A 20181-nucleotide genomic window follows, 5' to 3' on the forward strand; every position below is an offset into this window, starting at 1 on the left:
GTGATGATCAGTCCCAAAATTAAAAATTAGAATTTAAAATTTATTTGGATTGATTAGGACTCATTAGTTAGACTGTTAGTGGGCCTTAAGTTTAACTCTTTATTGGTTAATAATTTTGATTTGACATGTACGTCATGTGTAGAGCTCGCTAATATGAGTTTATATAGACGGACAATATGCCTAATTCTAAGTTACAAATTAGAAAGTTTTGGTTCAGTGAAGTTTTTAAATATCAGTATTTATCTATATCCAAACCAGTTCAAATTTTTATTTTTTAGTGGACCTAGGGATTATATATACTTTGAGAACCATAATCTCATTAAAAAAATTGAAAATATGCGGAAAAAAATCCAAAACCTTCCCTAGACCAATGGAACTCCAACTAGGTCAACCCGATCCCTTTTATCACCAAAAAAAGTCAGCTGGATTTTTGCCATATTTTGACTACCACTATTTACATGAGTAGGCCATCATGATAGAGAATTGGACAGGAGCCAAGACCACCAAATTTCATGGCCTAACTCTACCGGATGCACTCGGATCAAGCCTACGAAGTAGAGGCGGTGCCATCACGGATTGTCGACGAGTTGGCCAGATTTTTTGGCCATTTTAGCTTGATCCATATGCCCTCTCCTTTGTTTTAGACCCTCTGAATCCTTAAGCACCCTTCATTTGTTGAAATTCTTTACAATTTGAGAAATCCATCAACATCATATTTAGCCGAGTTTTTTGATGTGTTTTCTGGTCAGCGGTGACATTTTTGGACTAAGGTGAGTTTAAATTCTTATTACCCATTCCACAAACTTTCCATTATATATAAATTTTGTAAATTTTTTACATTCTTTGATAATTTTCTAATTTTGGACCAATTAATTTAATATCAAATAAATTTAGACTGTGTTTGGACATAATTGAACACATTGGACAAAATTAAAGTTGGATTAGTAAAATTAGGTGTTAGTGGGAATAAAAGGTTTAATTTCAATAAATTGGCCTCTAGGTGAAAAATCCTAATTTTGGGTATCGGGTATTTAGGGCTCACAGTATAATTGGAATGTTCCGTGTTTAATTTAGAAATTTTAAATTATTAAAGTTATTTTAGGATATTGAATTGCATCCAACATTTTTAGTTTAATTTTTGAAACCTAAGAAATATTTTATTATTATTTTAGGCACCTAGACTTATATTGGGGGCAATTTGGTGAAGGAACTAGTTTAATTTGTGATCTGTTGGTGAACTTTATTTTTTTGAAATGATTTTGCTTGATTATATATATTATATATACTATCTTATTATTATTATTATTATTATTATTATTATTATTTTTGAAACTAGTTAAGTTATATGCTGTATTTTATGCTGTAAAATAATTATTTTGATTTATTATATGATGGTACATTAAAAGGAATTGGTCAATTTCTTGTGCGAAGGTTTTTGACTAATGTTTATGATAAATAATCATTACCATTTAAATGATGTAATCCAACGGTGGAAAAATAAAGTTTTGTAAGGTTTCTAGTAGCAAGGTTTTTAACAAATAAGCACAGCTAGTTTTTTTGTTTTTCGTTTTCTTGTTGCCAAATTTATTATATGGGAAATGTGAAAAGTGCTATTTGAATGGATAATCAACTCGGCAGTTTAAATATTTAACTATATATTGTGATGCTTGGGCTCAATGTGATTAAATTGTGAAGCAAGTCAGGCATAGAAGTCCAACTCCAGGCTTTAAAGGCTTTAGCAGCTTTATTTTAGGAAAGAAAGATCCCAACGAGATGAATTTTGGTTTACATGATAGAGTATGGCGGGCTTCTACCAAAAGCCAGAGTATAGGACTAACACAGTGGGCTTGCAATACGAAAGTTGACAAGACTTTCCATTTATTTTAGCATAATTGTTTACAAGATAAGCATTGAGCCCAAAAATTGATTTCCATTTAATTTTTTAAATCCCAAATTAATAATGTGCTAGTTATTTTCATTTTTTTTAAAATAATTTTATTGTTTTCGATAAAGATTGTTTTAGTTGATTTGTATGTTTTATTAAATATTTGCTCTGTGTAGACATTCATCTTGGTAACTTTTATTTATTTATTTATTACAGTATTAGCGCGATAAAATTTAAAACAGATTTATTAGAAATTTTTTTTAATAACTATCTATTAATTTAATGTGGCAAACAAATTTTCATAATAGACATCGCCATTTAGTTTTTTATTTTTTATTTTTTATTTGAATTGTCTGTAATTTATCTACTTCAAATATTTTTTTATTATTAATTAATGATGATAGTTAGAGTTTCTCAAATAACTTGAATTAAAAAAAAAAAAACGTACATTATAAGGTGGTGTTAGATTCTATTCTGTATCGCACATATGATTTATTTAATACTATATTTTTCTTTTTTTATGGAAAAGTAAACTTTTATCCCATCATGGAAGAATGTTACCATAAGGCCATGTAAAATAAAAGAATTTTCCATGTTAACAATATAAACCAATTAAGTTGCTGAATATTGATGACTGCTTCCTGGGAAGAACGACTTATTGACTGACTCAAGTCCATATACACCGGTCCTCATGCGCAACAACTCATGAAAGTCTATTCTATAAAATGGGAAAGAATTCAACAAGTTGAAAAATCTATTCTTAAGAATTCTATATTAGCGTACCAAATGTATAATCAGACAAGTTGAAAAACTAGCTAAAAAAATAAAACAAACCATATATGATTTTGTGACGGAGTTTGGTTCATATTTTCTTAGGGAAAAATATACTAACATTCTCTAGTTTTAGGTACTTATTTAGAGTTTTTAACTTCTAACCTCATGTTTGAACTAAAAGCTAAAATTATTGAAAAAAATAAAATAAAATTCCAATTGAAACACTTATTCACATATATATGCCCCATACGTGGGTCCACAAATGGATGTGAGTAAGTGCTCCTACGTCCGTCTTTCAAATTAAAGGGCAAAAGAGAAGTTTTGCACAAAACAACCCTGGCTTAGCGAAAGGACGTGGTAATAATAACTCCAACCGTCTATACAAAGCTCTCTACAAGTGATCTCCACCTTCTTTATTTATATATTTCATTTCATTTTGATTTTTTTTTTTTTGATTTTTTATTTTTGGGTCTGTATAACGCCCGAAATTGCAGTTGAAGAACATTCTATGGATTAGGACTCACCACAAAAAGACTGAATAGAAAATAAAATAAAACTCCACGAGTACACACAAGGGTAGCACCAGAACTCTCTACCTAGCTAATTTAATTTGCCCGGCAACTTTAATTTCATTAATTTCAAACTTATTAGTGTTTGAAAAGGATGAACCACACAATTGAGATGAGAGAATTTCCAGGTTGGTGGGTTTCTTAGGCCATATAAAAAAGTCGTTAAGATTTTTTGAAAACAAATTAATTAAGAAGCACGCCTTATAAGACTAGATTAATAAATGTGAATCGGATTCAGAGATTCTCCTTTCATACATATAAAATTCATTTTTAGTTGAATGATACATGCAGTGACAGTTTGTATAAATTCCAACCAGCTTTTTCCATAATAGCAATTCAAAGTCATGGCTTCCTTGTTCGCTAATCCATTCCCCAACAAACAACCATTGTTGATCCTGTTAACATTCTATATATGTCTAACTTTGTATCTCTCAAACACTGTGTCTTCTGTTGCTGCAACAAACAATATTGAGAAAACATCAGAAGAGACAGAAGCAGCAGAGGCTCTTATAAAATGGAAACTCAGCTTTGACAACCAAAGCAATGCAATGGCTTCATGGGTTGCGGGAGAAACAAGTCCTTGCAATTGGTTTGGAGTTGCTTGTGATGAATCCAGAAGAGTCACCCATCTTAACCTTTCGCGTTCTGCTTTGAATGGTACGCTTCGAAATCTTAGTTTCTTGTCCTTTCTTAACCTCATTAGTATTGATTTGTCAAACAATGTCAACCTTTACGGAGATATTCCACTGGACCTTTACAAGCTCTTCAAACTCACATATCTTGATTTGGGCGGTAATCGTTTCTCTGGATTTCTTTCTCCAACCATTGCAAATCTTTCCAATCTGTCTTTTCTTCGGTTATCTGCTAATCAGCTCTCTGGAACAATTCCAAAAGAGATTGGATTATTGACAGGTCTTCATGATTTTAAGATTGCTATCAATCATTTCAATGGTTCCATACCTCAAGAAATTGGAATGATGAAGTCTCTTAGAAACCTTGGTTTAGATACTAACGACCTCACAGGTCTGATTTCTGCTTCTATAGGTAACTTGACCAATTTAGCAGAGATTTACCTTTTTGGTAATAATCTTTCTGGACATATTCCTCCAGAGATTGGAAACATGGTCAACTTGAGAATTCTTCTCCTTTATGGCAACCAACTTTCTGGACGTATTCCACAAGAAATTGGAAATTTGGGAAAGTTAACCAATCTTCAACTTTCTAGAAACCAACTTTCTGGTAATATTCCTAGAGCTGTGGGAAATTTGAGTAACTTAGAAGAACTTGATCTTGGTGCCAATAATCTATCCGGTTCAATTCCTTCTTCTCTAGGAAACTTGACCTATATTGATGCTATCTACCTTTATGGCAATATCCTTCATGGACATATTCCGACAGAAATTGGAAACTTGGGAAGGTTAAGCATTCTTCAGCTCTCGGGGAACCAACTTACAGGAAATATTCCTAGAGAAATTGGAAACTTGGGAAGGTTAAGCGATCTCCATCTTTCTGAGAACCAACTCTCGGGAAATATTCCTAGAGAAATTGGAAAACTGAGCAACTTAGACGTTCTTAGCTTTGGAACGAACAATTTCTCCGGTGCACTTCCTAGTTCCCTAGGAAATTTAACAAAACTCAATAGCCTATTTTTGACCTCAAACGAACTTAGTGGTTCTCTTCCTCTGGAAATGAATAACCTCACTAACCTAAAAGATTTGCAATTGGCTCTTAATAACTTCATTGGCCATTTGCCTCAACAAATATGTGGTGGTAGATCACTTGAGCGTTTTATCTGCTATGGAAACCATTTCACAGGCACTATCCCAAAAAGCTTGAGAAATTGCAGCAGCCTTATTAGATTAAGGATTGATGGAAACCAACTCACAGGAAATATAGCAGAAGCTTTTGGAATTTACCCAAACGTAAGCTACATTGATTTAAGCGTTAATAAATTCCACGGTGAGCTTTCACCAAATTGGGGGCAGTGCCACAATTTGACGAGCCTGAACATCTCGGACAACGAACTTTCAGGCTCCATACCACCTGCACTTGGACAAGCAATTCAGCTGCAAGTGCTAGACCTTTCCAAAAATAATCTCTCAGGAAAGATTCCAGAGCAACTGGGAAGCTTGAAGTCGCTGCTCGAACTAATGCTAGGTGGTAATCAATTGTATGGAGAGATTCCTTACAGACTTGGAAAGTTAGCTGATCTAGAGAATTTAGACCTGGTAGGAAACAATCTCAATGGCACAATTCCGAAAGAACTCAAAGGATGCTTCAAGTTGTTATTTTTGAATTTGGCAAACAATAAGTTTGAGGGAACTGTTCCAATTGAGATAGCAAGTATATACTATCTTCAAAACCTTGATCTTAGTTCAAATTCGCTGACCGCAGAGATACCACCGCTGCTTGGACAAATGAAAAGGTTAGAAACTCTAAATCTCTCTCACAATTCTCTTTCTTGTTCCATTCCATCCGCTTTTGATGATACATCGAGCTTGATATGGGTGGATATGTCCTACAACCAGTTGGAGGGTCGTATTCCTAATTCCAAAGCCTTCCGAGAGGCCCCAATTGAAGCATTCAAAAATAACAAAGGCTTATGTGGTAATGCTACGGGTATGAAGCATTGCCCAATTACCTCCCAAAATCCACAATCTAATCAAGGCAACAAAGTCAACATATTGATTATACTTGTCCCTCTTTTCTGTACCTTGTTTCTTCTATCCTTCATTTTTGGAATCCTGTATATTCTTCACAGAACAGGGAGGAAGAAAGAAAACTTGCCCACTCTTGAAACACGAAACAATAATCTTTTTGAAATATGGAGCTACGATGGGAAAATGGTCTACGAGAATATCATCGAAGCAACAGAGGAATTTCACTCAAAATATTGCATTGGAGAGGGAGGCAGTGGAAGTGTTTACAAGGTAGAGTTAAGAACCAGTCAGGTTGTTGCTGTGAAGAAGCTTCATGCAAATACCAACAGTGAGATGTCTCATCAAAAAGCTTTTACAAGGGAGATTGATACTCTAGCACAGATACGACATCGTAACATCGTGAAGCTATATGGATTCTGTTCGCATCCACGACACTCACTTTTGGTTTATGAGTTCATGGAAGGAGGAAGTCTGCAAAGTGTACTAAACAATGAGGAAAAGGCAAGAGCTTTTGATTGGAGTAAAAGAGTAAATGTTGTTAAAGGTGTTGCAAATGCCTTATTGTATATGCACTTTGACTACTCACCACCTATTATCCATCGAGATATATCAAGCCAGAATATTCTTCTAAATGAAGAACACAATGAGGCTCATGTTTCCGATTTCGGAACAGCAAGATTTCTAAAACCAGACTCATCGAACTGGACATCATTTGCAGGAACTTTTGGATATGCTGCTCCAGGTCAGTTTATCTTAGGCATTAATTTAATTTCATGGTTTTCAATATTAAATATAGTTTTAATGTATTTAAATCATTATGTTATTAATTAATTAATGCTGTTGATATGAGCTTCTTTTAAACAGAACTTCCATATACTATGGAAGTGAATGAGAAATGCGATGTTTATAGTTTTGGAGTGGTGACCATGGAAATACTTATGGGGAAGCATCCTGGAAATCTAATATCATCAATATCATCATTCTCATCATGTACACTAGGCCATGATGATGAAGTGGCACTCAAACTCAAGGAGATTTTGGACCAACGGATCTCAGCTCCAACAGATGATAAAGAAATTGCTGGGGAAGTGGTTTGCCTTGCCAAGATTGGACTCGCATGCTTAAACGGCAATCCAAGATGCCGTCCAACAATGAAAGAAATTTCTCGTGAGATGTCGACTCAAACTCAAAGGCTGTATTATTCAGAGTCATTCCCTCAAATTACATTAGACCTACTATGTGATTATCGTCCTAGTGCTTCCACTTCCTGAGTGCCTGCGTCTTCTGTTTTATCATGTATTTCATGCGCATTTTATATGTTTCTAGAAACTAGTTTGTGGTTACAATATTGTTTTTGTGGTAAGATAAACTCACATATTTGTAATTTGTCCTTAGTATTGTTGAATAATATTGCGATTAAGTACATTAGTTGTTTTTGGATTGACTAGAAGGAATGGAAGCTTTTGGATTTGGGTTTGTATGTCATTTTTAAACTTGTTTTATAGCTAACAATAGTTATCAACTGCTTACCAAAAAAACAGCAGTTATCAACTAATACAATATATTTTATTTTCTTAAAGTAAGCGATATAAAATATATATATATATATATATATATTGATAAATAAAGTTACATTATGAGTTGTAAAACTATTGTGCTTTGTACATTGCTGTACAGCTTTTTTTTTTTTTTTTTTTTTTTTTTTTTCAGCAATGCATTGCTATACAGCTAAGATAACTGGATAAAGAATTTGCTATTTCCTTGAAAGAAAAGTTAAAATGGTTAGTGCATCAAATTAATTTTTGAAAACAGACCTTTATCGGCCCCTTGCTGGTTGTTGTATTTTGGGCTTTGAAAATCATCTTTTTACCCGAAACTAATAATAATAAAAATTAAAAAAATAAAAACCCTTTACAATCCGATCCCAATATTGAACAATATAAGCCTTCCTATTACCGGACCAAATGGATGCAGGAATCGAACAGAGTCTATTTCCAAGCAGGCCACTTTTCTCTTTTTTTCTTTTGGATCAAAGACCAAGCATAATTAAAAATTTTAAAGTGGTGTGACACTCCAGCATTTTTGGCATTTAGTTGCGGCAATAAATCTAGGACGCTTATTTACTTCTTCTTTTTCTTTTTAAATTTAAAAAATAAAAAAGAATAAACAGGACACTAAAATTTGTTTCTATTTTACTTTTCGACATTTTTTTTTTTTTTAATATCAAAAGCCAATCTTGGAGGCCAAATACCAAAAAACACAAAAGGTCGTTGTACGCGACTAAGAAGACCAATGAGAGGAAAGTAATGGAAGCGTTGACGGTGGAAAGAAAATCGTAGGGGCAGTATTAATAAACAGTTTTGTTAATAGCTTGCAAGGGAGAGAACAAACAATTACTGCAGACAGCCATTAACGTTGATCGAAGCCATGGCTTCCTTGTTAGATAACAATCCATTGTCTAATAGACCACCACCAATGTTGTTAGTGTTAATGTTAACGTTAACGTTTTTTATGCGTCTGTTCCATCTTCCGTTTGCTAATGCTACTAACAATAACCAAACAGTAGTAGAACAACAGGGGAAGGAAGCAGAGGCTCTTATAAAACGGAAACAAAGCCTTGACAGCCAAAGCCAGTCTCTCTTGTCTTCATGAGTGATTGGTGTTGGAAACAGCAGCCATTGCAATTGGGTTGGCGTTACCTGCAAGGAGTCAAGAAGTAGTGTGATCTAGCTCAACATTTCGAGCTCTGGTTTGAATGGTACTCTTCAAAATCTCAGCTTCTCATCATTCACCAACCTCACTAGCATGGATTTTGCATAAAACAACCTTTATGGAGATATTCCACTTGGCCTTTATAACCTTTCAAAGCTCACTCATCTCGACTCAGCAAACAACCATCTCTCTGGATTTCTTTCTCCAAGTGTTGCAAGTCTTTCGGGTCTCTCACTTTTCGACTTGTCCAAGAATCAGCTATCTGGCTTCATTCTCATGAAATAGGAAAAGATGAAGTCTCTGACGATGCTTACTTTGCAAATTAACAGCCTCAAAGGTCACATTCCACTTAGCTTCCATAACCTTTCCGAACTTGTTTCATCTTAGATTTCTCGACAAATGGTTTTTCTGGATTTGTTTCACCAACACTAGCAAATCTTTCCGATCTCACCTTTTTCAAGTTGTCTAGGAATGAGCTCTCTAGCTTTATTCCTCCAGAATAGGAAAGATTGACAGAGCTTAGTTTACACGTTAACAACCTCGAAGGTCCCATCTGTGCTTCTATAGGAAACTTGACCAGCTTAAGAAGGCTTCAATTGATTTACATTGATTGGAGTGGTAATAAATTTGATGGTGAGGTTTCAGCGAAGTGGGTGTTGTGGTTCTCTGACACTTTAGAGAAGAAATATGAGAAGAAAAATAAAAAGAATTATATTACTCTTTTGGAAATAGAATACAAAAATAAAAACTTCTCTCGTGGAGGATTCTCACGTGAAACCTCTCTCTACACTGTCAAATTCTCTCTGAAATTGTTAACTCTTCTCTCAAGCTCTCTCTGGAACTTAAACACTACTCTTAACACTCCTCACTTGGGTGATATTGAGGTTGCACTGCTTGGCTTGGCTTACATGCAACGGGATGGAGCCTATTTATAGGCTCACAAATTCGGTGCATGTCCTCCATTTTCAACCTCTTCTGACGTTTAGCACCGGCCTTCTGACATTACCCACAATTGTTGAGCAAGTTGGAGTTCGGTGTTAAATGCAGCAATGGCCATTGTCAAAAATGGTGAGCTGCTGGTTTCACATTGTCAGTGCAATGTGGTGCAGCTGGACTTCACAATTCTCTCCCTCCAACAGCATTTAAACTGATGGTCATCTGCCATCCATTCCAGCTATGTCTCTGCATAGCTTCAGCTTCTCTTGAGCAACAACTTTTGTTAACATGTCTGCTGGATTCTCCTTTGTGTGGATCTTCATCAGTTTCAGCAACTGTTGATCTATTACTTCGCATATCCAATGATAGCGAATGTCAATGTGCTTTGTACGGGAATGATACATTGAGTTTTTGCTCAAATCCATGGCACTTTGGTTATCATAATGTATCTTGTAGTCTTCTTGCTTGATGCCCAATTCTACGAGAAAATGCTTTAACCACAACATTTCCTTATCCGCTTCTGCTACGGCAATGTACTGTGCTTCAGTAGTAGATAAAGCAACGCACTTCTACAATCTTGACTGCCATGACATAGCTCCCCCCGCAAAAGTGTAGAGATAACCTGATGTAGACTTTCTATTATCAGGGTCTCTGGCCATATATACATCTGTGTAGCCTTCTAAAATTGGATCACCTCCCCCGTAGCACAAGCATAGCTTTAATGTACCTTTAAGATACCTGAGAATCCATTTGACTGCTTCCCAGTGTTTCTTTCCAGGATTTGAAAGAAATTTGCTCACAACACCTACTGCGTGAGCAATGTCTGGTCTGGTACACACCATTGCATACATCAGACTTCTTATCGCTGAAGAATATGGTACTGAAGCCATCTCCTCTATGTCTTCTTTGGATGAGGGGCACAATCTCTTGCTCAATTTGAAATGATTTGCAAGTGGAATGCTGACCGGTTTGGCTTTATCCATGTTGAATCTCTTTATCACCCATTCAACATACTTCTCTTGAGATAGCCATAACCTTCTATTCTTCCTGTCTTGGATTATTTGCATTCCCAAAATTTGTTGAGCTGGTCCTAAGTCTTTCATATAAAAAAACTTGGACAATTCTTTCTTCAGCTGACTAATCTTCATTGCATCTTGTCCAACGATCAACATGTCATCCACATGTAGCAAAAGTGCAATGAAGTTTCCACCTAAACATTTTTGAATATAAACACACTGGTCTGCTGCAGTCCTTTTATAGCCTTGACTCACCATGAACGAGTAAAACTTCTTATACCATTGTCTTGGTGCTTGCTTGAGGCCATACAAGCTCTTCTTCAGCTTGCATACGAGATTTTCTTTCCCTAAAACCTCAAATCCTTCTGGCTGCTCCATGTAGATTTCCTCATGTAAATCACCGTGAAGAAATGCTGTCTTCACATCCATCTGTTCAAGCTCTAGGTTTAGACTTGCTACTAATTCAAAAATGACTTGAATTGAAGTCATTTTTACCACTGGTGAAAAAATCTCATCAAAGTCAATTCCTTTCTTCTGAAGAAATCCTTTGACCACCAATCGGGCTTTGTGTTTCACCACCTTTCTGCTGCCATCTTTCTTGAGCTTGAACACCCATTTATTCTTTAGTGCCTTCTTTTCTGTTTGAAGCTCAACCAACTCATAAATATGATTTTTTCTGCAAGGATTCCATCTCATCTTGCATTGCTTACAGCCACTTTTCCTTCTCTTGATGAGAAACAACTTCTTGGAAACTCTTTGGCTCCCCTTCTTCAGTAAGCAGAATATACTCAAATTCTGGAAATCTCTTTGATGGAATTCAGCCTCGCTTAGATCTTCGAACTTGTAAACCACTGGTTTCAGGAGGTATACCATCATCTGACCACTGTAATGGCCCTGCAGCTGCTTGAGAGGATTAAGTCTCCCCTTGCTCAATATCCCCTTCTTCCTCCTGGTCTGCTTCTGATATATCTTCATGCACCTCATTATCCTCTGTGGCTATTTGTGCTGGTGCTGGATTAGGACCAAAATTCTCGGCACTAGAACTATAATTAGGAGACATTCTAGGCTTTTCAATGTCTTCCATTGTCTGGTTTTCATGGAATACTACATCTCTACTTCTAATAACCTTCTTTGTTTTCGGATCCCATAACCTGTATCCGAATTCTTCATCTCCATATCCTATAAAGATGCATGGAGTAGATCTTGTATCGAGCTTCTGTCTAAGCTCCTTGGACACATGTACATAGGCTAAACAACCGAACACTCTTAAATGAGAGTAGGAGGGAATCTTACCCAACCACACTTTCTCCGGAATTTCAAAATTCAACGGTACTGATGGTGATCTGTTTATTAAATAGCAGGTGGCACGAACAGCTTCTCCCCAGAATGGCTTTGGCAGCTTAGTGTCACGGTTGGGGCATTTCATCAAACACTTGGTGAGCATTCTCTCCATTTTGGGCCTTACAATCCATTTTGGGCCTTATAATCCACTTTGGGCCTATTTTGGGCCTTACAATGGGCCAAGCACCTAGAGTAGTGTAGAATTCTCTAGAACATTATGGAGAACTCTAGGTCAAGCCATGTACATATCAATTCTAGATGTTTCTTTAGATATTTTATGTAAAGGAGGTGGGAAGGATCTAGACACCCATTCTCCACCGTAGGATTAAAGCAATTATAGCCGTAGGATTAAGCTTTGTATGCCTATAAATAGGTGGAGGCCTCATTTGGCCAAACCATCCAACAATCCAAGCATCCTAGAATCCAAGAACATCCAAAGATCCAAGAATCCAAGCTTCAATTGTAAAGCTCTCTCTTAAGCAATATACTTTCATTCTCCCAAACTCTCTTTGTGCTCTAGCTTTCTTTGCTTAGCTTTCTCTTTTAGTGGGCAAAAGGCTTACTTAGTTGCAACAAAGGGTCGGAATAGCAACTAAGGCCGCACGGCTTGAAGGGTAAACAAACAAGTCCGTGACATTAGCCATACTGATCATACTTCTGACATTTTCCATAATGGTTCGGTTCATTCTTTTGGCTATTCCATTATGTTGTGGGGTGCGAGGGACCGTCTTCTCATGTCGAATGCCGTGTCTTCTACAGTGGGCATCGAACTCCTTGGAAGTATACTCTCCTCCATTATCTGAGCGGAGACATTTCAGCTTCTTTCCTATTTCACACTCTACCATGGTATGAAACAGTTTGAAGCAATCTAATACCTGGTCCTTTATTTTTAAAAAATATACCCACACCTTTCGAGAAGCATCATCAGTGAAGGTCAGGAAATACCTGTTGCCACTTAATGATTCCACCTCCATGGGACCACAAACATCAGAGTGCACCAGACTAAGCAACTCTGATCTTCTCGATGCAGAGGAATTGAAGGAGACTCAATCTAGCGTAGCATCCTTACAAACAATGATAAGCTTCTTCTTGATCAAAGTAAACAATCCTTTTGCACTCATGTGACCAAGTCTCTGGTGCCACAAATTTTGAGATGTCTCTCCTTCTGCAATATTGAGGCTATCTACACATATCTTCACATGAGTTTTATACAACGTTCCACAAATATATCCTCGGGCGACAACTATGGCACCTTTTGTCATTTTCCATGTGCCTTTGCTAAAGTAGTTGTCATAGCCTTGCTTGTCTAAGGCTGCTCCCGAAAGTAGATTAAGCCGAAGATCTGGAACATGATGGACATCCTTCAAAGTGATTGTACAACCAACATTCGTTTTTACTTGAATATCACCAGTTCCCATAATCTTTGCGAAATTGAAATTTCCCATCTTTACCATACCAAAGTCTCCTGCTTTGTACGTTTTGAAAAAATCTCTATGTGTAGTGACATGGTAGGATGCTGCAGTATCGACTACCCACTCAACATCTTGGGTTGATATAGGAAGGCATGTCTCTTCTTCGGTGGAGCAGAGCACCACTTCTCCTGTAACAGTGACTAGTGTCTCTCCATCCTTCTTCGACTGATTACCTTGGAGTCTCTGCTCTCTTAACAACTTTCTGCAGTTCTTCTTCATGTGACCCTCTAGGCCACAATGATAGCACTTATATGATGATTTTCTGCCGTCTGTAGATCTACCTCTGCTCTTGCTTCTGCCTCTCCCCCTATCTCGACCACCTATTTGCTGTCTTCCTCTCTCTGTGACGAGGGCATGTGACTGATCCATGCCAATGTCCTTTCTCCTGGCCTCTTCATTAAATAAGGCATCCTTAACCATAGATATAGTAAGTTTTCCATTCGGGGCCGAATTGTTGAGAGAGACTACAAATGTCTTCGAACTGTCTGGAAGAGAGCTTAGAAGTAGGAAAGCCTGAACCTCATCCCCTAGTTGGTAATCCACAGCAGATAGTTGATTTACCAAGCTCTGGAACTCATTGGTATGCTCAGCTACAGAAGTTCCACTCTGTATTTTTAGATTTACCAATCGCTTAAACAATAGGGCTTTGTTCTGAGCAGTCTTGGCCTGGTACATGTCCTTCAATTTTGTCCAGAGGGCATATGCATCCGTTTCCTTCGCTACATGATGGAAGACACTGTGGTCGATCCATTGCCTGATCTAACCGATTGTTTTCTTGTTTAATTTCTTCCATTCTGCTTCTTTGTTGGGATTAGGGTTTTCTCCTTTAGTTTCTATAGTATCAAACAGATCCTTACAATTGAGGAGGTCTTCCATCCGAGGCCTCCAAAGTGTATAATTTGTGGCAGTGAGCTTAACCATAACTCCCGAAGATGATTCTTCCATTGACATTATGGCTTGACCAAAAAATGGAGCGGAATTTGGCAAAACGGAGTTAACTGTTGCGTCCGGAACGGTCGAAAATGGTGGACTTGACTCTTCCAGGGTCAAAATATAATTACCAGAATTTTTGGGGCAAAAATGTAATTGCCCAAAAATTCTAGGTCAACCTATAAATACAGAAACTACAAGGGTTAATCTGTAATTTTCAACAATTTAGGGGTTGTTCGGTAATTTTAGAAACTTTTGATGATGTGGCAGATTGTGTTGACGTGTCAACATGTGGCAGATGACGTGGCGATTGCGTGGCTGATGACGTGTCGGGTCACGTGGTAGATGACGTGGGTGCGTACGATGATGTGTCTGCTGACGTGGTCGTCTTCAACCTCTAGACGGTGCGTGCAGGTCATGAGCGCATGATCTGCTGTAGAAAAGTTCAGGCGGCGCGTGCAGGGGCGTTAAAACAGTCGTTGCTCTTCGATGAACTTGGTTGTTCTCGTCTCGTTGAGTTATTTCACTTGGTATTGACAAATTATTGATTTGAGCAACTTTTGGAAACACCAACTTGAAGAACAGAGGCTCTGTTTCTTGAAATTTTGAACCCAAGCTCTCGACCTGGAGCTCCGATACCACTTGTTGTGGTTCTCTGACCACTTTAGAGAAGAAATATGAGAAGAAAAATAAAAAGAATTCTATTACTCTCTTGGAAATAGAATACAAAAATAAAAACTTCTCTCGTGGAGGATTCTCACGTGGAACCTCTCTCTACACTGTTAAATTCTCTCTAGAATTGCTCACTCTTCTCTCAAGCTCTCTCTGGAACTTAAACACTACTCTCAACACTCCTCACTTGGGTGATATTGAGGTTGCACCGCTTGGCTTGGCTTGCATGCAATGGGATGGAGCCTATTTATAAGCTCACAAATTCGGTGCATGTCCTCCATTTTCAACCTCTTCTAACGTTCAGCACCAGCCTTCTGACATTGCCCACAATTGAGCAAGTTGGAGTTCGGTGTTAAATGCAGCAATGGCCATTGTCAAAAATGGTGAGCTACTGGTTTCACGCTATCGGTGTAGTGTGGTGCGGCTGGACTTCATAGTAGGGGCCATGCCAAAATTTGACATGTCTCAACATCTCCAAAGATAGAGTTTTAGGCTCCATATCCCCTGCATTTGGGGAGGCAACTCCTCTGCAGGCGCTTGATCTCTCCTCAAATCATCTCTGAGGAAAGATTCTAGAGGAACTGGCAAACTTAAAGCCATTGCTCAAACGTATCCTAAGTGGCAATCAACTATATGGCAAGATTTTGTCTGGTATTGTAATGCTAGCTGAACTAGAGCAATTGCACCTTGCAGCCAACAATCTAGGGGGCCCAATTCCAAAAGAAGTTGTAAAGTGCTTCAAGTTATGACAATTGAATTTGCAAGATAATAAACTTGAAGGAAGTGTTCCTTTTGAGATAGGTACTATTAACTTTCTTTAAATCCTTGATTCAAGTTCAAACTTCCTAAACGGAGAGACACCCTCACAGCTTGGACAAATGAAACGTTTAGAAACTTTGAATCTCTCTCACAATTATCTTTCCGCTTCCATTCCATCCTCTTTTGATGAAATGTCAAGCTCGATGTTAGTTGACATGTCCTACAACCAGCTGGAGGGTCCAATTCCCAATTCCGAAGCTTTTTGTGAGGCTCCATTCGATGCATTCAAAAATGACAGAGGCTTGTGTAGTAGTGTTACTGATTTAAAGCGTTGTGCAAAGATGACTAAAAGACCCCATAGAAGAAAGGGCAACAAAGTCAACATATTGATTGTATTGATCCCTATTTTCTATAGCCTATTTCTTTTGTCCATCTTTTTTTCAATCTTATACGTTCTTCACAGAAGAGTGTGGAAAACAAAAAATATACCTGATCCTGAAACACAATATGAGATATGGAGCTATAATGGAAAAATGGTTTATGAGAACATCATCCAATAAATAGAGGAATTTGATTTCAAACTCTTCTACGGGGAGGGAGGATATGGGAGTGTTTACAAGACTGAGTTAAGCTCAGATCAGGTTGTTGCAGTGAAGGAGCTTCATGCAAATGTTGATGATGGGGTGTCTCATGTTAAAGCTTTTACAAGTGAGATATGTGCATTGACAGAAACATAACATCGTAACACTGTAAAGCTATATGGGTTTGTTCACACTGAAGACACTCACTTTTGGTATATGATCTTGGAAGGAGGAAGCCTTCAAAATGTAGTGTGCAATGAGGAAAAAGCAAGAGCATTTGATTGGAGTAAAAGGGTAAATGTTGCGAAAGATATGGCAAATGCATTGTCTTACATGCACCATGACTGCTCACCGCCTACATCGAGATATATCAAGCCAGAATATTATGTTGAATGAGCAACACAATGAAGCTCATGTTTCAGATTTCGGCACGCCAGGATTCTTAAAACTAAGTCGTACAATTGGACCTCATTCGCAAGAAACTTTTGGATACGCTGCTCAAGGTCAGCTTTTATCTTTATAAATTTCTTGTTTAATGATTTGTTAAATGTTTGTTTGGAAATGAAATGGATTGTTTATTCTCATAGTAAGTATATAAGTTAGTCTTTTGACCTTGAAATAGAAATGGACTGATTGTCTACTAATTAGTATATAATCTATCAGATAGTTACCAAAAAGTAAATAACCTAAACCATGTCCTTTTTTAATTAATATATATATATATATATGTATATATTTTGTTAGAATGATTTATTAATTTGGGCAGCCAAATTATATTAGTTATATCCATGCACGCTAGTTATCTTTGGATTTTGTATTTGTATTTTTCTTATGAAATATTTCTCTTAGGAATGTTTACAACATTAAATTAAGTTATCGAAAAATGTTGCTGCAATGAATTTCTTCCAAGCAGAACTTGCTTATACAATGGAATTGAAAGAAAAATGCGATGTTCATAGCTTCGGAGTAAGTAACTTAATTTGCAAATACTTATGGGGAATCACCCTAGGGATCTCATCTCATCAATATCATGAACATCATCTTCATCATCCTCAACATAATATGAGGTAGTTTTATGCCTCCTAGACAAAATGAACTCGCAGGTGAGGTAGTCTTCCTTGCGAAGATAGCATTGGTATGCTTAAACAGCAATGCACAATGTCGTCCAAACAGTGAAAGAAATTTCTAACTCAGGAGCTGCACTTGTCAAAGCCATTCCCTTCTATTACACTTCTGCTTCACAAATTAGTTAGGATCACATAATTGTATATATTTGTAATGTGTATATATATATATATATACACATTTCTAAGTTATATATATTATATAAAATATGTTTGTATTTTGTTAAGTTGAAGTCAATAGTGTATAATAAGGACATTTTCCTTTTACTCACAAAAAAAAAAGACATTTTCCTTTTTTCCTTTTTGTCTTTTTTTTGCCTAAGGATTTTGGATGTTCCTCTTCCATATCATATTGTAGCTAATAACATTTATCAACCGTGCGATAGTATTTTATTGGCTAAAAATAGATGCGGTGCGTGGATAAAAGTAAATATAACCAAAAATACTAATTCAATGGTTTTATATACTAACTAGTAGTGTATCCAAAAAATTGATAAAAAATTGAAATGTAAAGAGCACCAAATTAATTCTTCAAAAATTTAAGTAGTAAATCAATATAATATACATACATATATATAGATATATATATATATATATGTATATGTATATATATTAAGTAGTAAATGCAGATAAAGCATGCTGTCACTAAAACTTGAAAACTGCAAGAATGAAGTAAACTAACTAAAAAGGTTGAAGTCCGTTGCTCTTTCTTGAACATTAATTGTTGGCACAAATGCTGTTATAAGTCCTGATGTGCATTCTCGTCTCACGTGAAATTGTTACTATCATTAACTTTGTTGGATTTCTTAAAGTGGAAGCCAATAAAGTGGGCATAACCCAAGTTTAAGCTGTTAATTAAGAACCAAAATTAAAGTCAGAATCTAAAAGGAAAAAAGTAAAGTGGATATTTCTGGCGGCTCACCACTTTGAGTCTTTGACCAAGAAATTAAGCATCCAATAAATGGGTCCCAATTAAAGAAACTAAGGTATAGAATTGCTAACAAAATTTATATTTTTCTCGGCAAAGGAATATTTTGCGAATGAAATTTTCAAATTTTTTAATTAAAGATATGGCTTTTTTATTACTAAAAATGTATTTATTTTTTGAGAAAAACTAATCAACTTTTGCCGATGAAATTTTTGTTTCCTTGGCAAAGTAACTATTGCCGACGAATTGGTCAAATTTTGACAGCATGATGGTTGAATTTTTTATGAAAACTTTTAGAAATTGGTCGACAATAATGAATTTTTTTGGAGCACCACATCTCCCAGCAGACCTAGGTGGTAAAATAAATAAAACAAACAAAAATACAATTAGGAACAAAATATCTCACACTGGCCGATGAATCTAAGTTTTGTAGGAAAAAGTCCTACATACTTTGTTTTTCTCACATAGATCTCTTTCTTTTTTCTCTCCATATCCATTGCATCTCTTTTTTTTCTTTTTCTTTTTTTGTTTTTCTTCTTTCAAAATATTGAGGCAAATAAAAGAGTGTATTCAATCTAGAGTTTATTGGATTTAAAATGAGTTATAAATTTCAAAATATTTGATGGGTTGTTATGGAATTCCATAAGTTCTACAAAGAATTTATAAGAATCCAATGAAATCTTTGGGATAAGGCTGAATTTCATGTAAATAATTTTCTTCACAATTTCATTTTTACAATCCTTTTAAATCCATTAAATTCCATCATTTTTTTAAAATCCTTTAAAATTACTAACTTTTTAAATACCTTTAGATTTTAAAAAATTTTTATAAAGTTCTAATTGATTACACCTAGATTTTAAAATTTGAATTGAATATCATTGAATTCGTATAGACTCATTTAAACTCTAAATCGAATACTTCTAAATTTTTAAATATTTTTTAAAAATCTTTCAAACTCTAAATTACTAGATTCCCACCACACACCCATATTCCCAAACTATTTTCTTCTTTCAAATTTTTGTGGCAATTTGGGTTGAAGCAAATCAACAGCTCTACCACTCGTCTCTGAACCTATCATAAACAGTGCTTTTCCAGAGATTGAGGAAAATGTATGGTTTAGTGATGATATAAAAAATGGAAGGAAAGTCAAATTAAGGACGTTGAGTTCAGGAGTTTGATGTTCAACATTGGAACAAACGATGAGATAAAAAAGCTATAACATTCAAAGAAAGGTGATGGGACTTTGGCTTTGAGTACGAATGGCAGCCATTTCCTGTGGAAATGGCCTAAAGTCTCAACAACTGAGGTCTTTCCAATCCAATGGAGGCCTCAAAATTCAGAAAATGGCCTCAGTTCTGTGGACTCCAATACGCATATGCTTTCTGCATCCTGAGAAAAGATTTCACTCTTTAATTTCAAAACTTTTAAGGTATTGTAATATTATTCCATCCATTTAGTTACCGTGCTTAGTTAAGGATCTAGGATCTAACATGTACATTTTTTTAACATTTTACAAAAACAAAGGAGTCATTTTATTCCATATCTCTATCACTTGCATCAACATGTGCATCCATGCACCCATTAGATGCAAAAAAATTTGCTGTTGATGCTTAAACGGTAAAAATTGCAATATATAATGCGAGAACAAAAAATGTTTTCTTCATTTTCTTTTTCTGTCTTTTTTTTTATTCTTTATATGTAATTATGGAATGATCAATCCTATCATGTATAGATTGAAGCATTGCCACTGAGAGAGTGATTGACTTTGCATTATCTAACTACTTCAGCACCCCTGTTTCCATAAGTGTATATGGAAAGGTGA

At 36.1% G+C, this 20181-nt stretch overlaps 2 protein-coding genes across 2 annotated transcripts; both read left to right on the forward strand.

The window, feature by feature from the left end:
* Positions 1 to 3572: 3572 nt before the first annotated feature.
* LOC132803774 (probable leucine-rich repeat receptor-like protein kinase At1g35710) lies at positions 3573 to 6025 on the forward strand. Its single transcript, XM_060817286.1, has 2 exons — positions 3573 to 5903; positions 5990 to 6025. The coding sequence occupies exons 1-2, from the start codon at positions 3573 to 3575 to the stop codon at positions 6023 to 6025; spliced, it is 2367 nt and encodes a 788-aa protein (XP_060673269.1).
* LOC107421526 (MDIS1-interacting receptor like kinase 2-like) lies at positions 5940 to 7212 on the forward strand. The gene is made up of 2 exons (XM_048475641.2): positions 5940 to 6630; positions 6753 to 7212. Exons 1-2 carry the CDS (start codon positions 6072 to 6074, stop codon positions 7157 to 7159), a joined length of 966 nt encoding a protein of 321 aa, XP_048331598.2. The 5' UTR covers positions 5940 to 6071; the 3' UTR covers positions 7160 to 7212.
* The last annotated feature ends 12969 nt before the right edge of the window (positions 7213 to 20181 follow it).

The sequence above is a fragment of the Ziziphus jujuba genome, chromosome 5, assembly GCF_031755915.1.
Source record: "Ziziphus jujuba cultivar Dongzao chromosome 5, ASM3175591v1".
Taxonomy (NCBI): Eukaryota; Viridiplantae; Streptophyta; class Magnoliopsida; order Rosales; family Rhamnaceae; genus Ziziphus; species Ziziphus jujuba.

Coding starts and splice junctions, on each gene's coding strand:
- LOC132803774 (XM_060817286.1), top strand. CDS start 3,573: ATGGCTTCCTTGTTCGCTAATCCATTCCCCAACAAACAACCATTGTTG. Junction 5,904..5,989: donor AATCTAATCAAGGCAACAAA/GTCAACATATTG, acceptor TATTCTTCACAG/AACAGGGAGGAAGAAAGAAA.
- LOC107421526 (XM_048475641.2), top strand. CDS start 6,072: ATGGTCTACGAGAATATCATCGAAGCAACAGAGGAATTTCACTCAAAA. Junction 6,631..6,752: donor TTTTGGATATGCTGCTCCAG/GTCAGTTTATCT, acceptor TCTTTTAAACAG/AACTTCCATATACTATGGAA.